This window comes from Gavialis gangeticus, unplaced genomic scaffold (genome assembly GCF_001723915.1).
Source record: "Gavialis gangeticus isolate Ggan-Ray unplaced genomic scaffold, GavGan_comp1, whole genome shotgun sequence".
NCBI lineage: Eukaryota > Metazoa > Chordata > Crocodylia > Gavialidae > Gavialis > Gavialis gangeticus.
The window spans coordinates 83381290-83408776 of record NW_017728992.1 but is presented as its reverse complement, the minus strand read 5'-3'; the positions used below and the strand labels follow the sequence as shown (position 1 = coordinate 83408776).

The following is a 27487-nucleotide window of genomic DNA, read 5'->3' as shown; positions in this document are numbered from 1 at the left end:
CCCCCCCCCCCCCCAAATAAACTTGCTTTCTTGGAAGGTAAAAAATAAGCTGGCACAGGAAGATATAGTTTACATCTCTCCGTGACAGATTCAGTGAATCTGCCCTAACAGCGAGTGGGTAATGCTGAATGATGCATAGTTTTTATTACTTTTTATGATCACTGATGCTATTGAGGTAATGAGCTCATTAATTCACACAGTTTTAACCAGTACACTATTTAGATTTCTTTTCAATGTTATTTGCAATTGAAATAACCAAAAGGGAAGGAAAGAGATTAAATTTGGGGTTTTTGGAGAGGTTTCATTAAAGAATCCAATTTTCCCAAACTTTTGAGACAATACTTTGGAGATAGATGTTTTCATTTTCTATTATTTTTTAAGTAGAAGGGTGTTTTTGCTTCTTATATGTGCAGTAGCAGGATCAGAGAGAGAAGTACAAGAAAGGCAATATTCCAGCCCCCTATGCTTACAGAATTAAGGGACTTTCTCTTTATTACATTCCTAGGGCATAATTCATTCCAAAGAGAGAGAAATTAGCTGGGAGAGGAAGCAGGTTCATCAGTCTAAGGACTGCACCAGCATGGCAAAAACACTTTTACTTCAGGGCAAGCAAAAACTCTGTCACTATTCTTCTGGAGACCATGCTGATGGCTGGTGATTTAAAGAAAACGCCTTTCTGTTCAATTTATAGGGGAGGGCAATGCATGTCACATAGGCTATCACAAAGACTATGCTTTAATCCCTCTGCATAGTCAGCATAGATTGAAGGAGGTATATTTGATAATTTTCTGTTCACTTCTTATTTATATACTTATATATACCTGGAGTTAATAGAAATCATAGTCCCTCAAAGTTTACTTCTTTTCCTTGCCCCCCACCCTTCCTTATTGTACATTGCTATACACCTGAAGGGCTTACAGGCTGTTGCCAGTAAAGATCACATGTAGAACTATTTGAAAGAGTAGAAGAGTGATGCCCTACCCTAATTTAAATGCAAGCATTTCATTCCCTCACCTTCAGTTCTCCTTTGTATTCTGCTTGTCCTGAATAAGGTATGTTATGTTGCTAGGTCTTGTTAATAACTGACTGCCATTTTCAAACCTAGGGATGACTTGTGTGGTGAATGAAGAGCTCTGTGTATCATTATACACCTGCTAATTAGGACCCTAAGTCAGAACACATAACTACTTATCTGTTCAAAACAGAACACAGTAGAATCTTAGGCCATGTGTAGACAAAATGAGGGACATGTGTGCACAACACTTTAAAGCAAGCTAAATACTTTTGCACCACTTTAATGGTGTCGGTGTTTGCACACCTTAGTAGCATATTGTGCATTAATTCCAGCAGCTGTAGAAAATTTGGCAGCGTAATGCACCTTAAATGACACGGGGTGCAGCAAACTAAAACTCCTCCAATAAAGCACTGGACTCTGTGCAGCTCTGCGGCTCTGCAGGCAGCCTGGCAGCAGCCCTGGAAAGCAGGCTCCACCCAAAAAAGCAGAGAGCCTGATCTTCCCCTTCCTCCCCCAGAGCCTGCATGCCTGCCTGCTTGAGCTGCACGGGGACCTGGTGCTTCCCACCATGGCTACAGTGTCCCCTGGGACCACCTGAGCTGGATGCCTGTGGGCAAATGCTGCCTGTGGGGGAGGGTGCCGCTGCCATGAAGGGAAGCACCAGCCCCCCCTCTCCCCTCCCTGCAGCCCAGGGACCTCTCTGCCCACTGGCAGCTCACACTCCTCTCCCCACCAGAGAGGCAGATAAGTCACCGGAGTACATGCATGACAGGGGTTTAATTAGCCCTAAATTGAAGCAGTGTTTTTTAAACCCAACTGCTTCAATTTAGGACTCCTATTTCATCTACTCACACCCTTAGAGACTAACTTGTCAGAGGCATAAATTTTTGTATGTGACACCTTGCTTTGTCAGAATCATCTAAGGAAGTTGGGTATTACTTACAAAAGCTTATGCCTCCCTGAAAAAGTTAGTCACTGATTGCTCATCTTACCCTCCCTTCTATCTTTCGCCTGACTTCAGACTGACCTTGTCAAATTACCTCTCTCTGTCCAAAGGCAAGTATATTGGTGGGTCCAGTAGGACTACAGTTGGGCTTACAGATAAGCATATGCACAATTCTTTGTACATTTCTAAGTTTTAAATTTCTAAACACTGTGGAACCTCTCCAAATCAAAGCCACTTTATAAAAAAAATTATTAATATTTTTAAATGTTATGAATGCCCTCCAAAGCATAAAATATAGCACCAGCTTCTTGACATTCTGTACCTTCAGGAGACATCTCAGGAACAGTGGCCTCATAAGGTCCATCCAAAAACTGTGGCTTTTGATCATTGACATCCTTAACTTTGATGACAAATTCGGATTCAGGTTCCATGGGCAGCTGAGTATTCCTGTTAATTGCCTGCGCTCTTAGAGTGTATAGAGCTTTCTTTTCTCTATCAAGTTTCTGTATCACGTGAAGGACACCTGTTGTCTCATTGATGGTAAAAATGTTTCCAGCTCCCTCGCCAGTCAAAATGTATTTAAAGGTGCTATCCTCTTTGTCTAAATCAGACTTTAGCTGCAAAGACCAAAGAGAACAATTTATTCTTCTGGGTGACATTTGAAAATAATTATACATTTTTATTTTGTATATATATTTTCTATTTGAAACTAAACACCAATGACCTTGGATAGGGAACATTATTTAATTGAGGTAGCAAAGTACTATATACTATGCATAATTACCCATAGAAAAGTTGTGGTCATTTAAAAACTAAAATTGAACTAAGCATTTATGTCAATGGAATGTAAGCATATTCATAAGAAGGCTTATTAAATCAGGGCCTACACACTGATCAAAAAGATAGTGAAGAGGGAATATAGAAAAAAAGCTCTCAAAATTTTTCTAAATTATTTTTATATCAAAGGGCAATAATATGCATACACATACACACACTTTTGTGTGTGCATGTGTATACATTTGTATCATTTGAAACATATAGGACATAAACACATAGGACTGCAAGGAGATAAACAACCAAACTTCTGAAACCAGGAAATACCAGCTACAGTAAACATACCTGGAAAATAAAGTTAAGGTACACACCAACCTGTTCTACAAAAGTAAACTTAGCCCCTTTGAGCTGGTAGGAACATTTGGGAACATACTATAAGTGTTTCAGTCATAGCTACCCTGTAGTTAACAGATATGAGGAATAACTAAATAATGTTTCATTTTCTAAACAGTGTTGTATCCCACGGATTGTGTTTTTTATTTATCTTCATGTCATGTTATTTATTGATTTATTGTAAATGGTAGTCAGGAAATGAGGGTTTATGGAAAGGAGGTAACATTTCCAGAATTCCTTGTTCAGACGACTTTAAATTTGGACTACTGTAGCAAGTTGGGCTCCAGGGGTAACTGTGATGACCCCTGGTAACTATGCAACTCTTGGTTTGCTCTGGCTCTAAGGTACCTTCCCTTCTTGTTTCCTGCCATGCCTTTATGTAACTATTCAATATGAAAGGGAGGCTGCCTAGGGTCTTAGGGTAAGCCCTTAGTTCTTCTGAGAGTCAGCAGGTCCCACCCAGACCCTACTGGTCTCAGTCCTGCTTCATGCTTGGTATGCCCTCTCTGCCCATCCCTACTTCTCAGGGTACTTGTAGCCATAAAAGCTATTTGCAGTCTCCAACCAGCCCTACAGCCATGCCCATGTCTCACAGGTGTTACTATGTGATCACTCCCTTGTTGGGGCCTTGTCCTTCTCAGCCTCCACCCCCTTTCTCTGGCTGCAAGCCCCTAGCCCTGGTCCATGGATTCATGTCCAGCTCTCTTGGCCCCAGCCCTGTTGGTCATTAGTGTCTCTGGGCCTCTGATCCTTGTGTTTCTTGTGCTGGGCCCGTGTCCCTTGTCTCTGTCCCTTCTGGGCTGCCCTGCCAGAGCTCAAGACACTCTCATATCCTCAGCCACTATGTGGACCTCCGCTTTCCCCTGACAATCCCAAACCCAAACCACTTGTCAAAATTCAAACCAAAAATATAAGCAGTCTGGCTATAACTAAACCTCTAGCCCCCTGGTAACTCCTAGCAGCCTTGGGCCTTAGTCAGCTGCTAGCCCTCATCCTCTTCACTTGTTATCTCCAGGCATAGCATGCTCACAGTCCCTCTCTCAGCAACAGACATCTCACTACAGAGCTCTTCCCTCTTAGCCTCCAGGGCTATATCCTGCAGTAGTTCTGGCTCTGTCTTATATCTCTCTCAGGTCCTGTCCCTTTCCAGTCCATTGACTCTACAGGGCTGGCCACAGGTGTCCTCTAATTAGGGTTACTAAGTGGTCTCCCCGGCAGCCTACCTATAGCAGTGCCTTGTCTCCCCAGCAGGGCTCCAGCCTATTGCCCTACTGTGCAGCAGCTAGCACTGCAATAGGTTTGCCTTACCCTGTTACAACTACTAACGAAATCTAAGGATATTATTGCATGCGACTCTGAGCACGTATTTTATTTAGATCATACTAAGCATTACTGTATGGTATTAAAAGTTACTATGTGTTCTGAGCGGTCACATGGTAATGTTTACTACTAGTTTTTAACATGATCTCTTATGCACAACTTGCTGATTATCAATTCTAGCCTAGCTCTGCACCAGAGCTGGTTCAAGCCTCCAGTGTGGTGCCACCAGGTGACTGTTGGTCCCAGTCCCAACGCTACACCAGAGCTAGTTCAGGACTCTGGTGCAATGTTGAGGCTGGAACCAACAATTGACAAGTTCTGTTTGCTTGTTCCATGAAGACAATACAAGGATAGCTGAATACATGTTACTTAATATGATCTGGAGCTCTTCCTTGCATGAAAAGTCCTAACTTTGCTTCAATATGATGGCACCTTACACATTTTGCTGACTGAACGTGAATACTCTTTTATTTTATGTACAGTTAACATATCCTATGTGTTACATGTGCCATGGCCCTAACTAGAGAATGACAATTTCATATCATGGCATCTGGTGATTTCAAAATTTGGTTTAGTTCTACAACAGAACAAAACCAAAACCTTTCAAACATTAAAAAAGTATTAGTTTTCAGAACAATATTTGTTCCTTTTTACTCAGAATGTGGCTGTGGGTGGGTAAGGTGTTCTAGGCTGTCTAGAACTGCACTGCTCAACCTATGGCCCATAGCCTGGATTTTCCCCCAGCATAACTGAATCTGACCCATGAGAGGATCAGTGGCAAGAAGCTTAGCCCAGCTTGTCCATGTCCTTGACCTGTGCCATTCCACTGATCCCCTCTGCAGCATTCCCTGCTCTATCTCTTTCTACGTGGCAGGCAACCACTTTCCTCCCTCTCCTGCACTGCAAGCACCTAACCCACTATTCTAAAAAGTTGAGCTCCACTGTTCTAAATCATAAGAAACACTGATTCAACTTCCCCTTCTGCCTGAGTTACGGCAGAGGTCCTCATCCCAGGACACTCTGAATCAGCCAAAGTACAAACAGGCTTTCCCCACACTAGTCTAATGCTCTTATCTCCAGGCTATAGAAAATAACAGTATATTTTCACTTCTCTCCAGTCTTTTTTCCCCCCCAATGAATCCAATATATCATCTTAGAAAGTTTCAGCTTCGTCAAAAATATTACAGCCACTCTTAACAGAAAGTAAACTGCCCATTCCTGTGAGGCAGAAAAAAATTCTAGAAGATACAAGAAAGTTATAAAATTTAGAACACAGGAAAAAACAGCTGTCAAAAAGGAAGACAGTCTCAATGTTTTGTATTCTAGTGCTATGACTGCTTTTTAAGTAATTCTGGCCAGAAGATTTGTATGTATTGATATGACTATGCTGCTTGGAGATTGGATTCTTTCTATCATTTAAAAAAAATGCAAATATGTACAAAGAACCTAATTTTTTTTATTTATGCTAAGGTTTCTTTACACTATAAAGATATATACATTTCTTTAAGCCAGAACTGTCTCTCAAAAGAATCCCTTTTTAACAGAAAGGAGAATTCAGCCCAAGAGGCTAGATAGTTGCTTTAATATGTCTCGAGTTACGTTTATGGACACATTCCTTTTCAAAAACGTGATCGCTGAAGTCACTATTCATTCATAAGCAAATATTAAATACATGTGGACATTTGGAAAACTAGAAAGAAATGATCAAAAAAAGTAAAGTTCAGAAAGAATAAGGTCTCATTGTGCGGTATATCAAGAGGAGATGTGAACTGGAACAAGTGACAGCTAATAACAGAGGCGGTCTGTCTTTGGGCTCTTGTTGATATAGTTTCCTGCAGGGTCTTATTTACTAAAAAGTCACCAGCTGATCTTAGACTGTCACTTCACTTACTGACAGCTGAGCATATGCTTTTCTGTAGTAAATGTGGCTGATTTAAACAACAATTAAACAGCAATAAATTCACTATAATCGGCAAATAAAATTGTATCTAACTTTGCCTGTTGCACTCTGCAAAATAAAAAGGCAAGAATATGAAAATTGTTTTAAACTTCTTGAAAATACAAGACATTATTATTGTTATTCATAAACTGAGTTTCCAGAAACAAAAGCGTAGGCCATGTCTCCACTACCTCCTTTTAGAAGTGAGACCTCATACTTCTGCAGTAGTTACTTCGAAGGGACTCTGAAAAAATAATTAATGAATTTTGAGCACTCTACACTTTGGGCCTAATTAAATTTTAGTGCTCATTAATTAGCAGTTAAACTTATTTCAGTTCATTCATCTACAAAGTACCTTACAGAAAAGGACACCAGATATAGAGATTACAATTACTTGTCTTTAAAAAAAATAAAATAATGATAAATAATAATAAACAGAGAGGTGATAAAGTTTCATTAAGAAAACTATTTTAAAGCACATTTTTAAAAGAGGGTGAAAAATAATTGTTCATTGTGCTAAAGCTATGTTAATCTAATGAACCATGAAGTTTCCTGTAGCTTCTCAGTGGTAAAAGGATTTAGTATTAATCTGCTTCATTAAAAATTAATGAGGGGTAAATCAGCTGCTACTTAGTGTAATAGGAAATCATCTAAATACTGTTTGTAAACTACATTGCACTCAGTATGGTTGCTTTTATGCAGTGCCAAAAATAGCACAAGCAAATTGCCAGATGTTGATAAATGAGTCCTTAGCTTTCATTCAGAAGATAGAAGGAACTTAAAAGTCTGGTGTCAACACCCACTGTGTCAGTTTTATTTTTAATTGCATAATGAATTTGGTGTTGAGACAAATGAGATACTAATACCACACAGTAGTAGATACAATCTCTGTTCCCTCAATGAACTCCATGTCCCTGGGGCCCATTCTACAGTCAGGGCCAGTGCGGACAAATGTTGTGCAGGCTTTTGATAAATTTCAATTCATTTTCCTAGGTAACCCAGAGCAGAGAATATTAAATCACTGGGAAGGATTGCTTTGTGCAAAGTCAAATTATCTGATTCTAATTAATGATAATTAACATGTTAACTCAAAACTTATTTTTAAACTAATGACTGCAGCAATCACAGAAGTGTTAACATACCTGACCAACATAGACAGGCTCTGTTAAGTTCATTTCCTCCTCCACAAAAAACACATTCCACACCCAACCACGTTTCACTCTCCGGGCTGCTGAAAAAGGTTGGTCTGTATTCTGGATGCTATGTCTTTGCATACTTAGAAAGCAAGGCCATAGCTGAACCATTGTCAGCACAAGACATAGTGATGTATGACAATTCATGCTGAAACGTCCTTTCAATCTGTATTCATCCGTGGAAGGGGAAAAGGAAAGCTTTTACCAAGCATCACCTTTCTTCCTTTACAAATATTGATTGTCTGCTAATCTAATAGGTGATTTTCAGTATTAAAAATTCCTCCTATTCCTGAAAAAGAAGAACCAGAACACAGTCAATTTAAGAGCGAGAGATTTTATTAGCAACTCAAAGGCATAAAAGTCAAGTATTCAAATTTCTTTTATGTAAACCTTTCAGAGGGACTTTCTATGCAAAAAAAAAAAAATCATCCTTCAATTAATTCATCTTCCAAATTAACCTGTGTCAATTAATTCATTTTCCAAATTGTATTGTGTCGTCTAGCAATAATTTTGGAGTAACTGCACATTTCTGCTTAGACGAGACTCATTTGGAGCTGCAGTCACAGAACTGCCTCATGGGCAAAAAAGTTGTTAGTGCCCTAATGACACGCAGCTGAAATTGAGAAGCGCAGACATTTTTTTAAAAGTTCCTCATTCTTTCCATCCGATCTCACAAAAATCCTCAAGGCAAAAAGAGGAGACACAGGAGCTGACATAGGAAGAAGCAGCTGAAATATGCTTCTCTGACTTGGTCAACAGAACTCAACAGTCTTGGATGATTCTACCTCCTCTGACATTTCATGTTTTCAGTTCACAGACAAAAGGAAAACAGTCTGGAAGCCCTTGTGTTCCAACAGTCAGTTTAATTGATGACACAAAATATTCTTTTGGCAAGCCCAAACCTTTTTACATGATGTATTCTATTGTCATCTGCTGCGAGTGGTTTCTACATTGACAACCTCAACAAAACGATCAGTTAGAAATAATGCTCCACTAAGAATGGCCACCTTTGAAATACAGAGTTCTGAAACAACCAGCCACAGACACACTTCATTTTTTAAAGGTTTGCTCTGAAGTGACTGGAAGTTGGGGTTCACTATGAGTTTATTCCATACCAATCAGTTCTTAGAAGTTTAGGTAAAAACAGCCAAACTGGAACACACATCCACCTATATATTCAGTTATCCTTGCATTGTTATCATAAGAACGTATCAAGCTATACTTAAACTCTATACATGAACACTTTGCCATGATTATTTTAAGAATTTATCCCAGAAGTAACTAAAGCCATACCTCAGGGTCCAACTGTTTAAAACATAGGTTTGATTAAGATGAGTGGATTCTCACATGGTTGCATTATTAGAAAGAATGTTTTTCATTTATATATTGAAAGTTAGTCATAGTTAGGCACAGTTAAGGAGAAATTGTTGATGTAACTGACATGCAGAACTTGATCCTTAGCAATTGACACCTTTTCTAAATTTGAATACACAGTTCATTAGAATATAGAACATAAACTTTATTTTACTGTTGCACATGCTGGCGGCGCAAACACCACCGACAAAAAACAGATAAAACAGTCCTTTCAGGACATTCAAAAAATAGTCTAAACCTTGCTTAAATCTATTGACAGGTGTTCAGTTTGGGCTTGGGCCCTTGCAGTTGCTTCTGGTTACGTATCAGCTTGTTTTTTGTTCTGATATTGCTACCTTGCCCTCCTACTCAACAGACTACATTAGTCATCTTATAGACCTATATTTCATACAGAGGAAATTTTAAACAGAAGCTTGTTAGTAAACACCTCTAACACATCAACTTAATAAGGGTACAGAATATGACTCTGTTATTCTGCTACTCTCCACCCATTAAAATGCACTAGCAGCTGATCATCAATGACAGATAATGTAAAGAATATAATTTCTCCCATATTTCTTTTAGGTGATAATGTGTACACCCAAGTATTATACCTCCAATGATGGTTAGAAACTTCCATTGTAAATTACTGTCTTAGGATGATAAAAATTATTCTTGGTTTCAGGAACTAAACCTTTTGTAGTACCTATGGAAAAACAGAAACAAAAAACCCACTGTTTAACCATAAATACATGCCAGCACATGGGGCTGGCATTGGGCACGTGCAGCTCGCGGAGCGCAGGATGGGCTCAGTTCTATAGGCGGTACAGGGGGTTGATCTGGGCCATTTCATACAACCCACCTGATCCCATGTGTTGTGTCCAGTGTCAGTTCAGCTGGTACTCTGTGGGCAGGACACATCCTGTGCTGGCTCTGCATGCCGCATGTGCAGGTGGCCCTGCATGCCCTGTGCACAGCAAATCCTGCATGCAGCAGCCCACCAGACCATCGTTGTATGCTGTTCCTGGATGGACTGATCCAGATTGGTTCCCAAATTGTGCACAGGGCCAGCTGTGTGGAGTGGCATGCATCATGCAGGTAGCAGGTGGGGCTTGTGCCAATCCAGTGACACACAGGACAAATCATAGGGCTCCATGGGCCAGATCCACTCCACAGGCCAAAAGTTTGACACCCCTGAATCACCCTGTTGCACTACAGACCTATACACTTAAGAGCAGTGAGCTATTATGCTACATACAAAGAAAGTTTTTGGTTTCCAGGAAAAACTGAGTAATTCATGTTTCAATTAAAACCTCTTTTTTTTTTTAGATTGACATTGTATTGTCTTTTATGGTGGACCTTCAGGGCCCTTATTACTTTTAATTTTCACTTGTCTCTGGGAAATGAGGTTGGTAAATAATTTCTAGAAGCAAACTTGAAGATCTGCAAGCATTAGATACTTTGATAAACTCAGCTGTGCATTTGTTATTTGGTAACACATTGTTTCTATACTTTTAACAATTCTAGCAACATTTTAATATCATCACTCAATGATAATTCTACTGTTGTACTATATCTTTCCTCCAAGAAAGATTTCTTCCAGAAATGAAGTAATGTGTACTAATAACCACTTAGGATTCAAACAGTAAGAAAGATAATGCTTGAATTATCTTTATTACTTCCATAATTCCTGAGGGATAACACATAAATAGATCAACCTGCATAATTAATGCATTTGGTTTGTCATTTTTCCTTGTTATTTAAAAAAACAACAACAAAGAAACATATTTGTAAAATAATTTGTGTGAAACAGCTATTTAATCTATCTCTGTGTGACCAGTGGTAGATATAATCCCATTCTAATTTCTGAAGATTGCTGAATTCCACAGGGAAGGAAAACAGATAGCAATTATCGTGGGTTTAGCTCTTCATTATCTTTTTTTCAATGCTTTTTAATTATAATTTTATCTTTGCAATCAATGTGAAGTCTGATGTAAGCTTTTCATACTTCATTAATTTTAAGGATACTGTGTGTAGTGATTAGTCAAAAAAGGTATACTTGATCAAGAACAGCGACTCTTAATCTGTGACTCAAGCTGTGTCTTTGACAGTGACTCTTAATCTGTATCACCCTGGGGTGCTGTAAGATCCTTTGAAGGGTGCCATGGGGTATAAGAAGATAAGCCCAGGTTTGTTGCTGCCCAGCTGCTCCTTTTCCCCTTGCCTTTCCACTGTTGGGCCCCTGTGAAAGGAACTAAGCATTGTATTAAATAGATGATAAAACTTAGTGCTGCTCAATTCACAAGAGTTATGGACAAGTGCCCGGAACAGAAAAAGTTTGAGAACCACTGATCTGGAGGAATATGTGTGATATTGGGAACACCTCATTCCTGGGTTGTAATCCTGACTTCATTGATAACTTTCTTTTGTGGCTGTAAATGTTCAGCCATAATAATGCTTATTAAATGAAGCCAAAATAAGAGTAGAGGAAAAAACACTAGACTTTTTAAAATTGGATTATTTTCTGTCATTGAAATTGTGTTTTTAATTACATTTCACAAGCAGGTCTGCTGTATTTTTGTAGAAGTGTTGTGGGAATTCATTGTAAATAAGGGTGATGTTATATGTTGTTTAATATAGACCGTAATAATTTATAGGAGCCAGGATACCTGAACTCTGTCTCTGCTCTGGGAGTGGTGCATCCTAGAATGAGAGAGCACTGGAACCAGGTCACCCAGAGAGGTGGTGGAAGCTCCAACCTTGGGGTTTTCAAAACCTGATTAGACAAAGCTTTGATTGGGATGATCTAGTTGGGGCTGATGCTGCTTTGAGCACGGGGTTGGACTAGATGACCTCCTGAGGTCCCTTCCAACCCTAATTTTCTACGATTCTATGAAATTGTTGATTTTCTCTCTGAAGCAGACTGAAGTTACCCTAACATGAGCTAGGTAACATGGCCCAGAGTTAACCTTTGTCTGAAGTGGCACATCTTTGACACACTCAGAGAGCACTTAGTAGAAGTTAATGAGCTTTAAATTTCAGATAATCACTTTTAAGTTCCCTTGGTCTAAGGATAACATGTAACTTTCTTTTTATTTCTTTCTGTACACTCTTAGAAATTTAGCTAACATAGAGGTGAAGTTGACTAGTTTTGCTTGATGTCCTTACAGAACATCAATTGATCATATATGTAAGTCTGCAACTAAAAACTATGATAAAAACTTTGATCCTGAAAGCTTGCAGAAAAGGACAATATTCTTGCCATTTTCCAGTTGGTCTACTAAAAGGTATCATTTTGGAACTAAGAGTTCTAGTCTTTTGTATGTCTTTGAAAACAAGGAATTTGAGAATAAAGCAGCCCAGTTTTATCATCCTTATTTTGTCCTCCAGAACTAACAGGAGCCAGGGTTCTCACATAAGTGGGCAAAAGGAATGACTCAGTAAATGTGCCATTTATTATTTTATATTGTCTCCCACAGAATTTTATTCTCTCATTTATCTGTATGCAGTACACCTGCTGTTCTGTGTGCTAGTGTTAGTTGTACTGACTGTAAAGTTGTTAAGTAGGCATAGCCAGCTGGTGTTCACTAAGCTCTTCCTAAATGCATCTTTTGACTTAATGAGGATATAGTCTGAAAGGATAAGTCTGGCTTCTCCACACAGTTAATAAGCCAAGCAGACTATTGTGCTAACACAGCGATATACTTCCAGGATCTGAGATAACTAAGTTAGCCACAAATTAGCTATTTACAAAGCACTGCATTCTGCTGTGTAGACACAACCTAGGTTTTTCCCTGTTGAACTTATGTGCTGTGTCCCCTTAGTACCACAGCATCATTGGAAGGAAAGCTTTACAATGCCTGTTACAGATGCTTTAAGGGGAATGTCAAGCTGATCTGTGAGTCATCAAAGGGATACAGTTCTCTTCCAAGAAAAAAAAAGACCTTTCTTTTCTCTGTAAATAAACGGAGGATCTCTGACCTCGTTTAGCTTATGACTTTTATACATATAGCGACGTTGTGCAAAATTCTATCTTTTGCTTTTATATGCATTTTATCTCAAGTTTTAATGAGTATCTTTTAAGAAACTATTGTTGTTTAGGAAATTCCCTCAAAAGAATAATTATGTTCAAAAGAATGAACACATCCATTCTTAATGGAATTTAGACACCTACTCCATTTAAGGTCCCTTTCAACAGTATATAAAAGCCTTCTCACTCTACTCAGGGAAAGCATAACAAGAGAAATCTAAGGACTCAGGTTCCTTTCTCTTGACTTAATGAAGGTGAGATCTACATTCACTGATGATTACCTGTTCAGCTCAGATAATGTTTTTAATGTTCATTCAGTCATTTCAATGTTCTTTTTTCCCCTCACTGTTTTCTTTTTTTTTCTTTTTATAATTTTTAAAAATATGCACACTTTTATTGCTCAATTTCAGTATAATTTAAGTTGAAACTATGACTAAAAGTTTACTTTTCTTGTTTTTCCCTTTTTGTCCATAACCTTTCTCTCTCCTCCTTTTTGTATCCATACCATCTATACATCTTGCCATCATCACTGCCATAAAAATATTGATCTTACTAAATTATTAGATTCAGTTATGTATCTTAATCAGGACTAAGTAAACAGTAGCTTTGGTTACATGATGCAAAACTGGATAATAAAAAGCAGTTGGTTATTATCAAGAAATTTCTCTAAAATGTGTTCTGATATGGCGGTCTTCTATTTGTATCAACTGATGTGTATATTGTAGTTTGCATTTTTCTGTCCCAGCCAGCATTTAACTTTCATAGAATTCATTTAAGTCACTGTGACATAAATTTCATTTCAACCTAATTGGTACTTTTTTTTTCATTTGCAAGACTGCTTCTGTACTGTTAAAAAAGATCTCAGAAATATTATTTAGAATTCCCAGAGTAATTATGGGCCAGTTATTTGTGAAAAAATAGCTTTATTGAAATGAATGAGCTAACTGATTAGCAACTCTATATCCATGGATCCTAATCAGTATAGAGCTGGATGACAGGCAGTCCTGTCATTTAGATTGTTTTATAATGGTTTACTGATTATCTTACCAAATAGTGTATTAATATGGATAATCTGATCACAATAGCGTATGAGAAAATCTGTGACAGTACAAAAAGACCTAGATAACATTTCCTGAGACTAAAACCTGGCCCTCCATAGGAAGCAGATCAGTTGAAATGCATCTGTCCACACTAGAACTCTGATTGCTGTCATGTCCTAAACTGAACTGAATTAATCATCAAATAAACTGAGTAAACCAGTGTGAATAATTATGGCAAGCCTTCTGTCCACTTGAAACTGACTGATGCTGGTGTTCATGTCGTTTGTCCCCTGTGAACTCTGTCAGATCTGAATGATTGTGTGGCAATTGTGCTATGATTTCGGCATATGTATGTTGGCTTTGTTGCAGTCATATATCATTTCTTACCTGCAAGTCCCAATTCTAAGAGTTCAACTGCAACACAAGTTTTATTTCAAATATACAAACTCTAGATCTATACATTAGTTTGTCATGTACAATATAAAACAAGTTATTATGTAACTGAATGCAAATCTACCTTTAGTTTTACCAGCATAAACATGAAGAAATTCCATGGAGTCCAATGGAATCACTGCAGATTTATTTCTGAGCATATGGCAACAGAATTTGGACCATTTCAAGGCCTGATATTTATCAGCAAAGTTATAATGGCAACGGGAGCATGAAGAGGTATCACACTGTATCATTATATTATGGATGTGAATCTGCCAAAGCTTTGAAACTTCATGAGGCAACCATCTCCTCTTGCTTTTTTCCCCCTATAGTTCAGTCGCACCCCTTCCTATCATCTCCTACTCTCTGCCTTTTAGCTCAAGAGAGCAAACAAGCAGCATGTGTCCAACACCAGAAATTCACTTTCACTTTGCTGCAATGGCACTGTTGGCATAATTAGAGCCTAGTAAGAGATGCTTCTTGCCCAGTCGTTCTTAAGCCCTTGCCCCTCCTCTCCCACAGGATTTGCCTAGGCCACAAACCCTACTTGTTACATCTCTTTGCTTGCAATTGGTACTATAATAAGCCAAGCATTTCCTCCTCTTCGCCCCACAAGTGCAGCTGCCATCACTGCAAGTCTTGTGGCATTCTGGAGAGATCTGGAACCTTGTATTCCATACCAGCCATTTCTGGATTTCCTACGTGACCAATCTGAAGATTGCACCCTTCCCATCCAAAAGCATAGGCATAGGATAGGAAGATGTCACCCACACCAAGTTTTCTGGGTTCTCTGTGTGAGAGAAAACCATTGATAGGACTGTCATCATAGCAAATTGCTCTGTAAGGCAGATGCCTACTCCTTTATTACTGCAGTCTCTTGAAATAGTGGTTCCTCCACTTTGGCTCCATGTACCTAGCTTGTACAAAGGACAGATGTGGACAGAGGTTGAGAAGGGATAAGGCTGTAAATAGTTATTGTATATATGGCCAAATAGGATCCCACATTATATTAATATATTCTCATAATAATCATTCCCCTTAATACATTCCTGTTAGTTCCCAGAGTTGATGGTCCTTGACTAACACCAATAGACTATAGCTGAATGATTTTCATAAAGTGTATTTGAATGTCATGTTTCAGCCACGAATGGGAATGGAGCCCCTACTGAGGAGCTTGCCCATATTCTAGGGATGTGCTAAGGAGCAGCATCTCTTTCAGCATATCCCCCAGGCCAATCAATAGGTGTACCATCCTCACTGCTTATGAAAGCAAACGGCAGTTTGCATCCTCAAAAACTGAAATAGGCATTTTTGAGTCATACATAATTTTTATCTGTGCTTGTTTTGCAATTTTTTATATTTGTATTAATCAATACATGCTTATAGCCTGACTGATTTTTAAACACACACACAACTGTTGTTTTGACTTATGAACTATATTGTAAGAAATACTGCTGCCATGAAATACTTTATATAAGGAGTTCAAACTTGGAAAAAAAATTCCAGGCCAGAACCTTGATCAAACAATAAGACAAAGGAATTTATACATAGAGCTTTTGACTATAGCTATATAACACAAAAAAGGGCTAACTCCTAATCACTTTGGATTATTTAGCTTTTGGCAGTAAAAACTCTAGATAAGAACTTTAATGTCTCTGATTCAAATTCTGATTAAAAATAATATTTACTTCTGACTAATAAATAATTAGCAATGACTAATAAATAATTATATTTTGCTCTTTTACATAGATTAGTATAAAACTAAATCTTTTTTTCAAGTAATGTGTGGCTAGATAAGACTAAGCTAAAGAAAAATTGAGATGTTTCCTTGTGTATTTAATATTATGACTAATTATTTTAATTTTTTGGTTATTCAATAACTACAGCAATTTTATTTTGAGATCTCAGAAAAAGAAATAAATTTAGTAAACAGATGCTTGGGCTCTTAAAATTCACTTATGTCTGTGCTTGAAATACAATGTATAAACTAAAATTAGGTTTAATTATAACCTTCCAAAAATTACTTCCACTTAGAACCTTTAAAAGATAGTTCATTCATTGTATATAAGAAAATCACAACTAGATATTTCTGTGTAAAAAACAGAACTCTCCTTAAACAACTATTTTGATAATGTTAAAAAAAAACAAACAAACCCAAACACATAAAAAAAACAATAATCTTTGCTTCCGTTCTCAAGTTCTATTCCAGAAAAAATCCAAATCCAATTACAAAATGTTTGATTCACTGGGCAAATCCTTCAGGAACATTTTCAACTCTGCAGGACACCACTGACTACTGTAGCACCACTTGTCAACATAATGATGTAAAAGACCACATTCTGTGATTTCACATTTGAATCTGTTTGTGAGATGATTTGCAGTCAGGCACGTTCTGTGACATTCTAACCTATTTCTTTAGAGTTAGATTTCTCTCCATTTATGTTAACATTTATGTCTTCCCTGTTATAAGGTCCATAGCAAAATCAATTCCATCCCACTACCAGACTAGGGACAGAAGTTACACATAAACTGGTATAAGTGATCTCAAACTGGACTAAACCTGTAACAGAACACAAGTTCAGTGCACATAGACCACTTTCAAAATGGTAAAACCCAGTTAAAGATAGATTTGGATGGATGTGTAGTATCTAATTTAATCATTTTAGGTTGGATTGGTTGATTGAACTTCTGTTCCAGATACCCTCCTGATTCCAGTTAAGTCTACCCCCAGCATCCCAGGATGCTTTGTGGCACCCTGCTAACCCCACTCGCAGGGCAGGCAGGCTAATCTCTACCTTTGCTCCTCACCCCTTCATGCTGCCTACATCTGTCAGTCCAGTGGGGCAGTGGGGTGGAGGTGGGAAAATGGAGCACCCCCACCCCGGACCCATGTCCCCCTCAATTAGGTGTTCTATAGGCCTGTGCAAAGTGACCAGTATTCGATTCGGATTCGATCAGTTCAGGGAACAGTGATTCGATTTGGTGATTCAAATCACTGTCCTGAATTGATTTGGCCGAATCTGATTTGGAGATTCAGCTGCTGCTGAATCAGTCAAATCTCCGAATCACACAGGCCCTATCCCCCCTGCTCTCCCAGCCCCAGCTCCCAGCTCTTTGGAAAAAAAACCCACACTCACTGGCTCCTGCCAGGTGGGGGGCAAACCCCGCTGCCCCCCATTGCCCCTCACTGCATGGGGGGGACTTTTCTACATGCCCCAGAAACCCTGAGGCTGCTGCACCAGCCAGTGAGTCCAGTTTTTTTTGTTGTTTTGATTTTTTTTTTTAAAGGCCGGGTGCTGGGTTGGGCATGGCAGCCATGAGGATGCTGGGACAGTGGGTGGGGGTCAGGGGGGATCATGGCAGAGCCCCCCATGCAGCATAGGGCAGTGGGGGGCAGTGGGGATTGCCCCCCCCACCTGGGAGCACCCGGTAAGTAGGAGCTTTTTTTAAACAACCGGGAGCCATTGGGGGAGGAGGGGGCTGGGAGAGCGGGCAGGGGTTGAGGGGTACTTGGGGGGTCTGCGGGAGCAGGCAAAAGATGTGGCCTGGCAGGGGTCCCCTCATGGTCCCCTTCTCTGCCCCCTACTTACCAGCATGGTGTCCAGGTCCAGCTCCCTGCTGTAGCCAGTGGGGACTGCCCAAGCTGCTGAAGCTCTCCAAATCTTTTCTGAATCGATTCAGAGAGCTTCAAATCAATTCAGACCTTTTAGTTGGTTCCCTGATTTGATTTGGATTCAGGGATTCAGCCACTGAATTGGGCTGAATCTCCTTCAAATCGAATCAGCACCTGAAGCTTCACACAGCTCTAGTGTTCTGTTCAACTTAGGAGGCAGGGCATGCTACATGAAGTCCCCCCAGCAGGACCAGCTGCACAGCTCTGCCCCTTGTGAGTCTCTGCCTCTGACACACTGGGGTAAGGGGGGATTAAGGGTCCTGCCCCAGTCTCAGCCTGCTTTGAGCTGGGGACTGCCCAGCTGGGGGAAGCCTCCACTGCAAGGGGGTTTCTCCACCCCTGCCAGGCTGGAACAGCTGCACACCTCTGCCTCCTGCAAGTCTCTGCTTCTGACCCACAGGGGAAGAAGGGGAGAATGAAGCCCCCACCCCTGTCTTGGCCACCTGAGCTGGGGTCTTTCCAATATGGGAATAGCCTGTGCCATGAGGTGGGGAGGGGGTTTCCCCCATCCCCACCCAGCTGCACTGGCTCCATAGAAGGAAGGATAAGACCCCATCACCCAGCACAGGCCTGCTAGGCTGTTCAGTGTGTCTTGCCAGCTGCTGCTGGTGCCAAGGTCTGGTGGGATAGACGAGGCAGCCTGGGGCCTTGTGCCAGTTGGCAGGGGTGGGAGTGCTCCATAGAGGAAAGGACTGGGCAGGGGGTTGAATCCTTCCCTCTATGGAGTGTTCCTGTTCTTGCTGCCTGGTGCAAGCTTCCCAGGTGGCCTAGCATATCCTGCCAGCTGCGTCTATTGCCAGGCTCCAGGAGGATGTACTAGGCAGCCCAGGGGACTTGCAGCGGGGCACAGGTCCCAATATGTCCCTCTATGGAGTGCTCCCTTCCCCATTGCTTAGAGCAAGCCTCCCAGGCCCCCCTGGCATGTCCAGCTACAGCCTGGCACCAGCAGCAGCCAGCAAGATATGCAGGGCAGTCCACGGAGATTGTGCTAGGCAGCAAGGCCTGATCCTTCCTTCTTTGGAGCCAGCCGGGCCAGGCACAGACAGAGGAAAACCCCCTGTGGCACAGGGGCCCACCAGCTGGGAGGATCCCAGCTTGGGGAACTGAGATGGGGGGCAGGATTTCATTCCTCCCTATCCACTGCAGATCAGAGAGCTTCACAGGGAGCAGGGTTGTGCAGCCATCCATCCAGGCAGGGATGGGGAGTGCTCCCCTCCCTGCATGGTGGGAACTCCTCTTAGCACACTCTAGCTCATGGTGGGGCAGGACCTGGGTAAGAAGGCTCTGTTTTTCCCTCTCTACAGGGTGGGGGACATCTGGGGGTTGGGGGCTTGTGCTGGGCAGTCAATGAAGAATGGCCCCTGCCCTGGATGCACTCTGATGCCCTCGGTAATGTCTGGTGTGCTGGGAGGCATGCAAGAGCACCCCTCCCCTGCCTTCTGGCTTTAGTCAGTGAAGGCATCTGCCTGTGTTCCCTGACTGAAGAGTGAGCATGACTTCCATGTTAACAGTCTGATCTATGCAGGTTAGAGAAACTTGTGAAGATTGGACCGATTCCCCTTCAGGCTTTTTGACTCTCTGTACTTAGTCTCAATGAAATCAATGGGAAAAGCACAAATATTTTAAAATATTCTGAATTTTTCATTTAGGTCTGTGTTTTCTGTTCTATCTGGTGAGTTATTATGGAGGTAATTCTTCATTTTCATGAGTGCAAATCAAGAATAATAACAAATAAGTCATTAGATTTTCTGCTGTAAGAGACAAATATCACATCACATTACAGCACTTGTATGTGAGCAAAATTACCATGCCATATTTGTGAAATGAATAAATAAATATAAGAGCAATAAAAAACTGCATAAACAAATCTAGGCACAATTAACTATCCCAATCCTTCAATTAAAAAGGTGATCATTTGCACTTCCAGCAATTAAGTTTGCACTCTGTTTACTAATAAAATGCAGAGACAAAGGTCAATAAATCAGTGAGCCATTATTTTTAACACTACATAGGATTTTTTCAGTAAGTCAGAAAAATTGCCCTACCAAATGTGAGTTAGGCTAAAAAAATGATTTAGATTGATGACCATATAATGGATATTAAGGGGGAAAAATCACAGTTAACCACCAAGTGATTTTTTTCCCCCCTAAGTGTTATGAATGTCAACCAGGAAATTCATTAAAAAATGCAGTTTTACAGAAAGTTTGCAACTAACTTGAGACAAGAACAAATCAAATTGTCTGCTACCAAAAAATACATACATTATTTGTAGACTGCAGAATAATAGGAATTAGAGATTGGAAATGACCTATTAATTTATCTGACATGAAGGCAGTATTTTTTCCCAGATCATATTCTCGTTGGTCCAGCCTTATGTCTTAGTTATGAAGCGTCCATTGTTTCTGTTTCATAGGACAAATATATCATATATCACTGTTAAGAATTTTATCTTAAATATTTAGATTTATTTCCTCAAGTTTTTTATTTGCAGTATCCCACTATTCCACCCCTACATTTTTTCTTGCTACTTTTAATTCACACTCTCAAATATCTTATCTTGTCTACATCTTTTCTTAGTTGTGTACATCTATGAATCAGTTCTTCCTGTTTGTCATTTTTGTTACTGTTACTTGTTTTCATCCCAACTTTTAGTAAATTTTTTAGGTGCTGAAGTGTTCAGGACCAATAGGGAACATATAAACAGGGAGCATCTACGTATGCCCCTGACTGCACAGTTGTTACCACACAGTCATTTTCCACTTGCTGTAGCCATTACAGTGCAGTACTTGCTTTAGCCATTACTGATGCTACTCTATGGTGATGTAGCGTCTCATGTAGACACACCCACATAGCTGTAGAAGGGACTACCTGGGTCATAATGATATCCAAGTATTACACACATAATCCTGTCACAAAACATAGTTCATAAATTTATCAAGCAACATCTTAAAACTTGTTTCTGGCACCTACCATTTGTCCTGGCGATGTTCCACATACAGTTCAAAAAGTTTCACGAGACTTTTAACTTCCATAGTAATTGTGAACTCCATTTTGAATTTTGATGTGAAAACAAACTCTTCTGATGTTCACAAAACACTGACTTGGTATTTTCCTTCCTCAACATATCTTTGAGGGTTACTCTTCAGTTTGGAGACCTGTAAACCTATATCTGGAATTATTCCAAAACTCCAGTAAGTCACCTTTGTTTTTTGGGGATGGAATTGTAATCTCTTTCTTCCACTTTCTCAACTGTGGGGAACCAAAAGCCTGGATCTTGGTCCTTGTATTCAAAAGTCTGCATCACTGAAATTTAGTGCTACCTTGACCATACCTTAATATAATTATTATTGATGTTTCTAATTATTCATATTGGGATGTACTTTTCCTTGAAAACTGATGCCTTAAGTATTTTCTACTTTCCCACACAGTGGGCATGTCTACACAAGAAGCTAACAAAGTAATAATACTGTGCAGAAGCATGCCACAGCACAAACCATGCTAATGTGCTACTGCACAGTATTATTAGGTTACTGCACAGTAATATCACTTAAAAGGTGTTCGCTGGTGCTACTGTGTGGTACCTTTTGTTACAACACACTTAATTAGTACTTGTTTATACAAATACTAAATTAAGTGCACAGTAAACACTGCACACTCATGAACATGTAGACACACCTGATCAATTGTACTTGTGCAAATTGAGTACAAAATGTTGCTACTCTGATGCAGTAGCAATGTTCATGTCCTCCTTTATAATCACTTTGCACAGCTTTTAAGTTATTATCCAAGGTAAAATTCATGTAGAGTTAGGTAAAACCAAAACATCTATGTAGCCAGATGCCTCATATCACAAAAAATAAAAATGAATAGTTACTATCATTTTCTTTTATTAGTAGTAGTACTAAAATATGCACTGTTTTGGGGGGATTAATGTTTCTGAAGCAGGGAGAAGGGTAAAATCCTAATTCATAAACATTTTAGTATCCTGGACAACAGCAGGAAAGAGTATGTCCAGAGAACAGTACTATATGCCCATGTCTTCATCTCCATCTTTTGACATGCTCTCTGCCTTATTTTTCTGCCTTCCAGTTTTAGCTTCCTTGTTTCACTGAAATACTGGGTTAATCTTCCACATATTCTGCTCAGCCTCATCTGCCTTCCCACTTCAAGAAGGCACTGAGTCACCTTTTTTCCAGTCTTAGTTTAAATTTGTCTGTTTATTTGAGCCTAAAATTGATCATCTGCCTACTCACCTGCCAGTTCTATCCCCACCACTGTATCTTATCTAAAATAATAGTTTATTGCATCTTTATCCAAGTTTCTTAACTCTCTTCAATCTTTGTAGTTCATTATTCCCCCTTTACCTGCATGAGTCTCTGTATCTTCTTTGTTAAATGTTATCTCTCCATCATACTTCTCTCTGTGCAGCTTTTTTTGATATTTTACTTCATAGAGCACTATTGTAAAAAATAAATTGTGCTGCATTATATTGTTGAGCCAAAGTCCCTGTGGGCCATTCAGACAGTAATTTTTCCTTCCTTAAGAGCTACTATAACTTTGTAGTCCCATCTTTTATATCCCAAACTGAACAGTGTCTGATATCTTCAGTACTTTATGTATTACTGAAATGATAAAATGCCTAATCAAACCCTACATTTTTAACTTTATTACTTTCTCTTTTTTTCCCTAAAAGATGGCACTCAAGCTGAGAAGCAAGTAAAAGACAAAGGGTAATGTGGACCCTACCCCTGTTACTAAAGGGGACAGAGGACTCAGGGGTAGTTGGACTCTCTCAGGCTAACTCAGGCAAAGCCCTAAATGGCCTCCCCTCCCAGGTGTGAGCAGTGATTGATAGGCCTGGGGGCAGAAAGGGAAGGTCACGTGGCCATGGACTTAATAAGCACAAGTCCTGATCCGGTGAAGGCAATCTGGCCAGAGGAGCTGCGGGAGGCAGAGCTCCAGGATACAGCTAGGCTGTGTGACCCAGGGGAAGGATTTTGAGCTGCAGAGGAATTGAAACGAACCCTGCCTCTAAACTAAAACCATCCCAAACAAATGTAGAAGGAGATAGTGAGTGAAGATCATCTTCTGTCCGTTTGTCTAGTGGTTTGAGCACTTGGGGTCTAGGCCTTTCTCTCCTTGAGGAGACTCAAACCCAGAGCTCCCATTTTTTAGGAGAGTAGCCTCACCACAAGGCAATGGGCTCAGAGGCTTGGGTGGGGGGAGCTTTCCACTCCTCTGAAGGTGGACATAGGATAGCCAGAAGTGCAGCATGCATAAGGTTAAAGAAGGGCAAGCAAGTGGAACAAATGACTCTTTAACTATTGGTTAGCCTGACTCCTGGAAGAAGGAAGATCTGGTCTGGACTATTCTAGCCAATGGCTATCTAACATAAAAGGCATAATTATTCCTGGCAGCAAGTACTGGAGCCTAGGAGAGTGCTATACATGGGAGGATATGAAGTCAAATGCTCCTTTAGCATTCTAATTCAGGTAAGTGTCTTCCCTCAGAGTAACCCAGATCCTGACATGATAAAATCACCTCTTAGCCCTAAATTAGGCACTTAAGCTCAGAAAACGAGTGGAAGTTCAGACACATCTGTGTCTAGAGTTCTTATGGGCTAGCTGCTCAGTGACTACTCTTGACTAGGCAATCTAGATCTGTTTTGGGAGAAAACATTGCCCTCTACTTTCACAGTGTAAGAAACTCTTTTATGTAACCAAGCTGCATCACACTTCTGGGACAAGATTGCAACACCTAATTGGAAGCACCTGTAATGCAATCATGATCTGACCTTGAATGATGAGATGTGACTATAAGAAACCTGGAGTTCAGACCATAAAACAAAATGGAGGTGTGTCATTCTCCTGCAGTAGTTAGGAAAATAACTAGTAGCAACATTAAAACTTAGACAGAGTTAAGGGGAAAGAACAATATAGAAAGTCACCAGCAGTTCAGTTCAAAGAAAGGAGTCTGCTTGTTCCACAAAGTATATATTGCATAAATGACAGCTGTCCAAAGTTCTATACCAAGGCAGAAGAAATCATCAGGAAATATTTTAAAAATCTGTAGCTATCTTCTGCAGCTGTAGAATCCACTAGAGATTTCAGGCAAAACCTGCAGGGGCTTTCAATTTAGTTTTTGGTTCCAGTATAATCATTAAAAAACATTATTACTAAAATGATTTGCTGGAACAAAGTATGCAGAATCTATACAAATCCCACTTCAGGAGATCGCCCTTTATCGCTGCAAGAATAGCACTGAACGCTAACTGTTAAGGCCAGTTTCAATTATCTTGAATAGATACTCAATGTTCTAGCTAATAGGGCTGGCTCTAATACTGTGCACTAGTGTATTGCATTGCAAACCCTGAGATCTGCCTTTCACACCTGGGAGACTAAGAGCCTGTACCAGAGAATGGGAGTGTAATGGAAATTGTATGACCAGCCCTTGTTTAGAAGGGGATATATTATGTAGTTCTGAAACAAAGTGTGTAGCCAGGCACAAAGTAGAGTTCATGCGACCCAGGAAGAGATGATGAATTTGGAAGCTAGGCTGTGAAGTTGGAGGAACAACGTGAGGCACTGGAAAATAGCAAATTTATCCTGTGATGTTGGATGGTTGGTGGTTAGATTAAATTCTTTCAACTCTTATGTCCTGACACGTTAGTTTATTTTAAATAATTGCTCAAGCTGTATGATGGTGGCATAGGAGTCAAATTGACAAGATGTTAAAAATTAACAGAAACTTGGAAACACATTATCACTGTAGTTGAGCTTGCACATCTGGATTCTTTTTACATTATATTTTATTTTCTTGAATGGAAACTAGTATATAATATGTGACTGAGAGACACAATCAATGCCTATATTTGGAAGCTTGCTATTCAAAATTAAGGAAGGCTTGTCATATTTGCTAAGATAGGTAAAAAAAACTTTCATAATGAAACCTTTAACTTTCAATAGGAGCTGTTATAAGCAATAAGTAGAGTATTTTTCAAGTGTTGTTTTTGTGTTTTTTGTAAATGTTCTGTCAAAAAGTTTAATATCACTATCGGTTACAAGAATGGACACTTGCACCCTGACACTAATTTTTATGGGCATCTAGTACTTAGAAATCATTTAAATCACCTTTCTTACACATTTGCTACCATTTTCTAGAAAAACCTCTGAAGCTTTCCACGGTTTTCTTTTTCTTACCACAGTGGCTTATGAAGTGTTGCAATAAAGGAAGCCTTCTTCCAAGGGTGAATGGACATTTTTTCCATAGACTTTCAAGGCCTTGTATCACAGCTGATGCATATGATCCTGCTTTATAGCCATGTCTGTTCTCCTTAAACTTTCCTAATGAATTGCAGTACTTTCTAGCCCCTACACAGCTAAGTGAATGCAAACTAAATAACTTTGACATTATCTACATAAGCAAATACATATAGGTACTTGTACATCCATGCAGATAAATACTTGGAGATGCAGTTTTGATTGACTTGTGGATTGCTTATACGAAGGAAATTCTTACAACTGTGAATCATTTTCCCCAGACAATCTTTCTCCTCCAGAGTTGGTTTTACTCAACATAATTTTCCTTCTCTTAAGAGTCTTACAGGGATTCTGACTGCTTAATACACTCATTCTCAGCCAGCTAAAATTGGGCAGACCATCATGTTGCCATAGTAACTGATTGGACAAAGACTTAATTCATTGGTTTGTCTGAGCCAGAACTGAGATTCTGCAGACAGTAATAGTTTTAAATTATTTATGTCTTGTCTATAAAGTCCACTGCCAATGGAATGTATATTTAATAAATAGGTGTCACTTCCTTAATAGTGAGGAATACACTTCAACTGTCCTATGCTGGCACAAGGCAGTTACGTGTTTGATAGCCAGATCATCAGGCAGTCAACGACAATGAATAAGAACAGGAAAACACAGTTCAGTAACACTAATAATTTCCATGTTGAGGTGTAGAATGCAGAAGTGTTAATAATTTATTGGATGCTTATTTTTATAAGAAAAATAAGAGTAACTCCAGAAGTAGCAGCTGTTAAGCTCTGCAAAAACTGTCAGGACAAGGCAGTAGCAGGGACACGGATTGTTTTCTGGTTTTGCAAAGTATGGGCTTGTACTCTGTTTTCCCTGCTCTAGTTCACAAGCATAATATGTGGATTACACTGTTTGCTAAAGAATAAGAAATTTGTTCTATAGGGGCGTGAAAAGGGAAAGGAAAACAATTTGATTCATCAGTATGTCATGAGGGGTGCTTTTTGATATACTGCGTTATGTTACGTGGGAATGTACATGGTGTGATGCAGTCATCGGTTATGTTGTATGATGCCATGGCAGACTTTCAGCTTTAAGTAATGAAAATAATGACAGGTTCAGATAAATGCCTACTACTCAATGTATTGATCTCAAACAAACAAACAAAAAAAAGCTTTGGTATTAATTGTATTGAAAACATGCACTAACCTCGATGTCGCAGGGCACTAAGGTGCCTGCTCCTATAAGAGCAGAAATTGCCTGGGAAGAGAGTCCTGAGCGCCAGGCAGAAGCCCACAGGTGCAAGTTACTGTGTCAACAGGCCAATGAATAAATTAGCCTGCACATGCCCCTAGTCAGCTGACCAGGAGACGCAGGGCCCTGGGCAAATATAAACCCCAGGGCTGGGAGTAGGAGAGGAGTTCTCTGTCAGCAGCCAAGGGGGAAGGAGCTCTCCAAGAAGACGCTCACGAGAGAGGCTTGGCTGCTTGTTCTACCCCAGGTAGGATTAAGGGTCTCCAAGAGCTCACCCAAGACTCTGGCTTACAAGGATGTTTTAACTTGCACTCTGTCACTTATTCAGCCCTGGAGCTACCTAGCAAAAGGGTCAGCTTTATGCCAGCCCTTAATCTTCCCTTTGAATATTTCCACAGCTGAAAATCTTGACCAAAATGGATATATTTGATATTGATGATGATATTGTAGCAGTTAATCTCTTTATCTGAATTATAAGATCATAGAAAAATAGGGCTAGAAGGGACCTCATGAGGTCGTCCAGTTCAGGCCCCTGCTCAAGGCAGGATCATCCTGGACTAACCATCCCAGCCAAGTGTCTGTTTAACCTTCTTTTGAAAATTTCCAAGGATGGACATTCCCTATATTCTCTAGGTAGACTGTTCCAATGCTTGAATTATTGTACAGCTTACAGAGGAATGAAAACAAAGAAAAAAAGGACATTCAGTGCTACTATATTACAGTACTTTAAGCTTGTTACAAATCTACTTATCTATGAGAAGTGCCCAAAGCATCAGTTCAGGAGTTATTTATAGAATAGTAACATCAAGGAAAAAATGCCTGAGAAGTTTTATTTCCTTAAAAAAAAAAAACAACCCCCCCCCCCC

The 27487-nt window shown here is 39.8% G+C and overlaps 1 protein-coding gene across 5 annotated transcripts in view; it reads right to left on the bottom strand.

Moving 5' to 3' along the window:
- Positions 1-27487, bottom strand: part of CDH19 (cadherin 19) — a 99036-nt gene that overhangs the window by 47409 nt on the left and 24140 nt on the right. For 4 of the 5 annotated variants that reach the window (XR_002098949.1, XM_019524757.1, XM_019524739.1 and 1 more), the window contains 2 exons: positions 7530-7869; positions 2284-2578 (listed from right to left, as the gene is read on the bottom strand). Coding sequence is in view for 4 of the 5 variants with exons in the window: in XM_019524757.1 (XP_019380302.1) it covers positions 2284-2578; positions 7530-7727 (493 nt within the window). In the remaining variant the exon portion in view is untranslated. Of the gene's footprint in view, positions 1-2283; positions 2579-7529; positions 7870-8490; positions 9325-27487 lie in introns of those variants that run through there. The other variant, XM_019524749.1, reaches the window with a different exon arrangement.